The sequence below is a fragment of the Vigna umbellata genome, chromosome 7 (genome assembly GCF_029865625.1).
Source record: "Vigna umbellata cultivar VRB3 chromosome 7, Vumbellata_1.0, whole genome shotgun sequence".
In the NCBI taxonomy this organism is placed as follows: Eukaryota; Viridiplantae; Streptophyta; class Magnoliopsida; order Fabales; family Fabaceae; genus Vigna; species Vigna umbellata.
Window position 1 is genome coordinate 16904988 of NC_142171.1, and position 5609 is coordinate 16910596.

Sequence of the window (5609 nt, forward strand, 5' to 3'; positions counted from 1 at the left end):
TGACCTCATAACAGTAATTAGCGCGTTCGGTAATGAAGGCTGTCTTGTTCTGATCCGGTTCATACATTGGGATTTGGTTGTATCCCGAATAGCCATCGAGAAAGCTGAGTATAACGTGACCCGAAGCTCCATCTACCAAACGATCGATACTAGGTAGGGGATATGAGTCTTTGGGACACGCTTTGTTGAGATCGGTGAAGTCGACGCACATTCTCCACTGGCCGTTCGACTTCTTGACCATGACGACATTCGACAACCACGTAGTGTAGGTCAACTCCCTGATGAACCGGGCGGTCATCAACTTTTCGACTTCGACTTGAATGGCCTTGCGCTTCTCCTCCCCGAATCGTCGTTTTTTCTGAGCGACAGGTCATGCCTTGCGGAAGATGGACAATTTGTGAGCCATGACCCCAGGATGGATTCCAGGCATGTCGGCGGCCGTCCATGCGAACAAGTCTGCATTGTTCCGGAGTATACATCCTAGATCGTGCTCTTCACTCGGAGTGAGATTCCCACCTATGGTGGTGGTTTTGGATGTATCCGCCGCCAATGAAAGGAGCTTGACCTCGCCTTGCGGGTGAAGACGTTCGTCTATATTGGTCCGAGGGTCCAAGTCGACTGCCGCCGTCTCAGCTCCTTTCGCCCTTCGAGTTGGTATGAAGGGGGTAACCTTTAGCCCGGCCGCATAACATTGTCGGGCTGTTCGTTGATCCGCCCTCACGGTACAAATAGTACCACTCTCTGTCGGAAACTTCATGGCGAGGTGAGGGGTAGATACGATTGCTCCAAAAGCATTTAGACAAGGTCGTCCTAGCAAGGCGTTGTACGACGTATTTGCCTCGACTAAGAGGAATCGAACTCGGAGTTCAGGTGCCTCTCGACTTGTTCCCAGCCGAGTTCGCAGGTCAAGGTATCCTCTGGTGTCTACTCTTTCCCCTGAGAAACCTACGATTTGCTCGTTAAAAGGGGCGATGAGGTCCTCGGATAGGTCCATCTTCTTGAAAGTGGACCAATATAAGATGTTGACCGAACTTCCCTGATCGACCAGTACCTTACTGACGTCGTATCGAGCTATTTCCGCGGTGATGACCATAGGGTCATCGTGATCAGGGTCGGGCGCGTGAAAATCTGCATTGGTGAAGGTAATATCGGGAATAGACCGAGTCTGTCGATCTACCATATGGACTGATTTTAGCTGTCTAAGATGTCGCTTCCTGGCGAAGGACGACATTCCCCCTCCGGCGAAGCCACCCGATATGGTGTCAATTCGACCTCTAACCGAACGTTCTCTCTCCGTCCGTCGAGGTGGACTGCGCGATCGCCTGCGGCGTCAGTCATCCCTGGGAGGTGAACGCTCGGGGCTTCGTCTGGATGGATCCTTTCGGTGAGGAGTTGTGGCTCTGGTAGAAATTCTGTCCTTTACGTAGTTCTGGAGGTAGCCTGCTCGGATGAGTCGTTCCAGCTCGTCTTTCACCAAGTTACACTCTTCTGTGTCATGCCCACGATTCATGTGGAGACGGCAGGCCTTACTGCTGTCCGCGTTTTTGGGAGTAGCTCGTCGTCGCACAGTTAGTAGTTCTGCATGTAAAGCCTCCTCTAGCACCTTTGCCCTGGGTGCGTTGAGGGTTGCATAACGATCGTACTTAGGTGTCCACCCTGATTCTTTTCGTGGCGGTCGATCTAGTTTGTAGTCGTTGGTCGATCGTTTTGCGGTTTTCTTGACATCGTGACTGGTGGTATCTTGTTGCTGTTTCTTCCGACAGTTTCGGAGATCCTCGATGCGGATGAATTTTGCAATTGTGGATTGTAGCTCCTCCATAGATGCGGGAGGGTCAGCATATAATTGTTCTGCAAAATATCCTGGCCTCAAGCATGAAGGTAGATTGCTGATGATGAAAGTGTGATTGATATCTTTCACACGCCGGGCCGTCTCGTTATATCGTTGCATGAACGCTTTCAGTGTTTCATCCTTCTCCTCCTTGGTATTTACCAACTCAGCAGCCGTCATCTCCGGTTTCCTGTTGGTTGCGTATTGTTTTCTGAACAACGTCTCGACTGTCGCAAAATAGTCTACAGAATTCCGTGGAAGAGTGTGGAACCACTCCAAGGCCTCATCCTTGAGAGATAAGGAAAAAGCTCTGCAGATGACAGGGTCATTGTCTGTGTAGAACGCCATGGCGTCTACAAAGTTGCGTAGGTGATTGTCAGGATCGGCGGAGCCATCATAACGTTCTAACGTAGGGGGAGGTTTATCTGGCATGTGCGCTTGCAGGATGGCCTCCGTGAAAGGGAGTAAGTTGGTGAGGCGCATCGAAGTAGGCCCTTTCCTCCCCCCATCGAAGCGGTCTGATGGTTTTCCATGGTGACTCGATCCATTATTATCCTGCCGATTAGAGGCAGATTGTTCTGGGCGTTGCGCCCTCAGTGCCGCCAGCTCCTCCGCCTGCTTGCGCTGGAGTTCCTGCTGCTCCCGTATGGTTTGTGCTTGTGCTTCAATCTGGGTTTGCAGTTGCTGGATCAAAGCGCGAGTGTTGGCGTCTTCCATAGCTCCGGTGGTCGTCGCTGGGATGTTAAGTCTCGGCCCCACGGTGGGCGCCAAAATGTTTCAGTAGAGATGTGGAGACCGAAATACAAACCAAATAAAACCGGACTGCCTCTTCTTCTGAACTCTGTGATGATGTTTCCTCTCTCTTTCTACGCTCTGTTCTTTGGGTAAAGGTGGGCTGGGTACCTGCAAAGGCACTCCGACGCTCAAGTCAGTGAGAGTGATTAGATCAAGAAATCTTTTCTTAATTCTTCTTAGGGAAAAACGTACCTTTTTTCTGGTATGCTGTGTGTATTTAAAGTAATAAAATAAACCGTTACCTGATGATCCGGTTACCTGATAATCCGGTCAGTTACTGAAGTTGACTGTGTAGGAGTTATAACTGCTAGATCGTGTGCTGATACTGAGTCACCTATTTCCATGATTCGCGGCATTAGTTAGCTAATTATATGTAACTGTTTATCTGTAACCGATAGACCACGATGTCGTGTTCTATATGTCGGTCATCTCGCATGTCGACATAAGTGGGCGACTTGTCGTACGGAACTCATTCGATTGTCGATCATCAAGTGGTCGACAACGCCATGTGGTCGTACGTCGTGCACCAAGCGGTCGACAACGCCATGTGGTCGTATGTCATCGGGTTATTGGTCGACCGTTGGAGGATTAGGTATCCTATAGTATAGAAAGCATGTATCTCAAATAAGATGTTTAAACACAAATTCCATATATGAGAGTTTCACAAGATTACATTGATTCCCCAACAATCATAAAAAGTTTTAGTTCACCATATTCATGGTGAAACAAGATGAACAATAATGAAAGAATGAAAGATAAAACCCTAGAAAGATGAGTAGGTAGCTTGAGCATCCAAGATCTTCGTCCAAGGGGTGGAAAAGAGAGTGTTTGCTTTGTCTCAGCCAAAGGTACAAACCCTAGGACGTCCTAACGCTTATATACTATTCTAAAACATACAGAAAATGAGGCCCAAGCCCAAAATAGTGCCGCTCAGCGGTAAGTACGTGAGTTGATTCTTCCCCTCAGCGACATTTTCACCCCTCAAAGGAGCCAACGGGAGTTCCTGAGTGCCACTCAGTGGTAAACTGCCGTTGAGCGGTACTTGTGACTTCTCCTTTTGCACTTTTTGAGTTCTTTTCTGATTCCATCTCTATCCTTCTTCACTTCTTTCACCATACTCACCTTAAAACTTGCATAAAACACTGAAATAACGCATAAACCTGTCCAACTCTCTTATTTTCAAAAATATAAACAAAAGCATGATTCCAAGCTAGTTTCTAAGTGTTAAAGGTTGCTTTTAGTATCAATTTTAAGCATGAAAATAACAGTTTTTCAACTGTTATCACAACCCCAAACTTAGAACTTTGCTTGTCCTCAAGCAAACAAAATGTAACTCAATCTTCTACCAATCAATACATTGGTTTACTCCATTCAAAAATCCTCTTTTCAAGATAAGTAAAAACTTCAATTAAACTCATGACAAAGACTTCAATCAAGACATACACATGCTTTCGTGTTCACAAAGTCACTTAATATCCAACAAATGCTATTTTTCATGAATGATCAATCAACTAAGCATGGATGTTCATGGGCTCATGGAATATTTCCTCACTAGGTAAAGTGTTTCACTCAAACACAAGTGTATAAGAGGGAATCACTCAATCACTCTACTATCACAATGTTACATGAATTGAGTTTGCCTTTCATTTAACCACAATCAAATAAATTCACAAGCATGCATCATCACAAGGACTTTTCAATGGCTTATAATGTGGCTGGGCTAACAAGAAAATTGGTTTTTCTGGATCACAAAACCCTTGAGTTAAGAGAATCATATAAACACAATCATTCTTACTTTTTCCCAACTTTCCTTTGCATTGAGCTTTGCTTTTTCTTCTCTTTTCGTTTTCTTTTTCTTTTTCTTTTCACATACTTAATTCTTAGCTCTTAGCTCAATGCTTTCAATTTCTCTTTCTATTTTCCAACAACCCCAAACTTCAACATTTGTCAATACCACAAAATATGTTTTGTAATAGGCCTCATCAATTGCTTTCCTTGGCCTTTCAAATGGTGGAGCAGAAGTATCCACCCCAGCTATCTTGCAGAGGTGTGTAATCAAAGAAGGATGTCTTAAGGGTGCTTTGCTGTTTGTTGCGTTAGCGCACACCCTTATCTCATCAGCTATTTCCTGTGCAATATTGACATTCAAGTTCCTGATTGCACAGTAAAGGAGGAGTGCCCTGCTAAGAGTGATGTCTGAAACATGAGAACATGGCTGAATGTTGGCATGAGAAAATGCCATCCAATACTTTGCAAGAGGAGTCAAGTCAATCCTCCTAATGTTTACCACAGAGCCAGTTCTATTCCTCTGAAAATGTCCTCCAGGTACACATAAAACTCTCTCCACATCATCAAAATCAGTGCCTTCTTCCATACATACAGCAAACTGGCACCGCTCACCAGCCCACACAGTACCCAAGAAGTTGTTGATGGAATCAAGATCATACCTAATAGCATGGCCTCTGACATAGCCTAGGTAATTCTCAACCGAATAATCACCAATCTTCCTGGCATTGATGTAAAATTCTTTCACTACAGCTATATTGGCTGGTGCAATGTATGTGGCTAGCTTCCCCCAATCATTTCCCAACAATTGCTCTCCAAATTGAGGAGCAAAGTTAGGTATCATTCCAACCTTCCTCTCCATAAGGAGTCTCCTATCCCACCTTAAAGTGCTTCTCATGTTTGCGAGATAGGAACCTACTAGAATTGGGTTGTTCTGGTTCCTTTTCTTTTGGATGCCATGGTCTTCACTATTTTGCCTGAAGACTGATGGACAAATTTATGAACACCAAATTATGATGTCACAAACTTGTTTTTCAATCGGCAAGTATGACCGAATCGTTCAAGTAATAAACTTGGTAAGACCAAGTATCGTTCTTCCCAAAGGACTCACGGCCTAGTTTAGTTGTGTGGTTTATTGATTAGCTAAGACTTAGAGACGAAATATTTGGAGTTTTATATGCAAAAGACGAAAATTAAATAT

The 5609-nt window shown here is 44.9% G+C and overlaps 1 protein-coding gene across 1 annotated transcript; it reads right to left on the reverse strand.

The window, feature by feature from the left end:
• Positions 1–1330: 1330 nt before the first annotated feature.
• Positions 1331–2545, reverse strand: LOC148195251 (uncharacterized). Its single transcript, XM_088095140.1, has one exon. It carries the CDS (start codon positions 2543–2545, stop codon positions 1331–1333), a length of 1215 nt encoding a protein of 404 aa, XP_087951266.1.
• Between the last annotated feature and the right edge of the window lie 3064 nt (positions 2546–5609).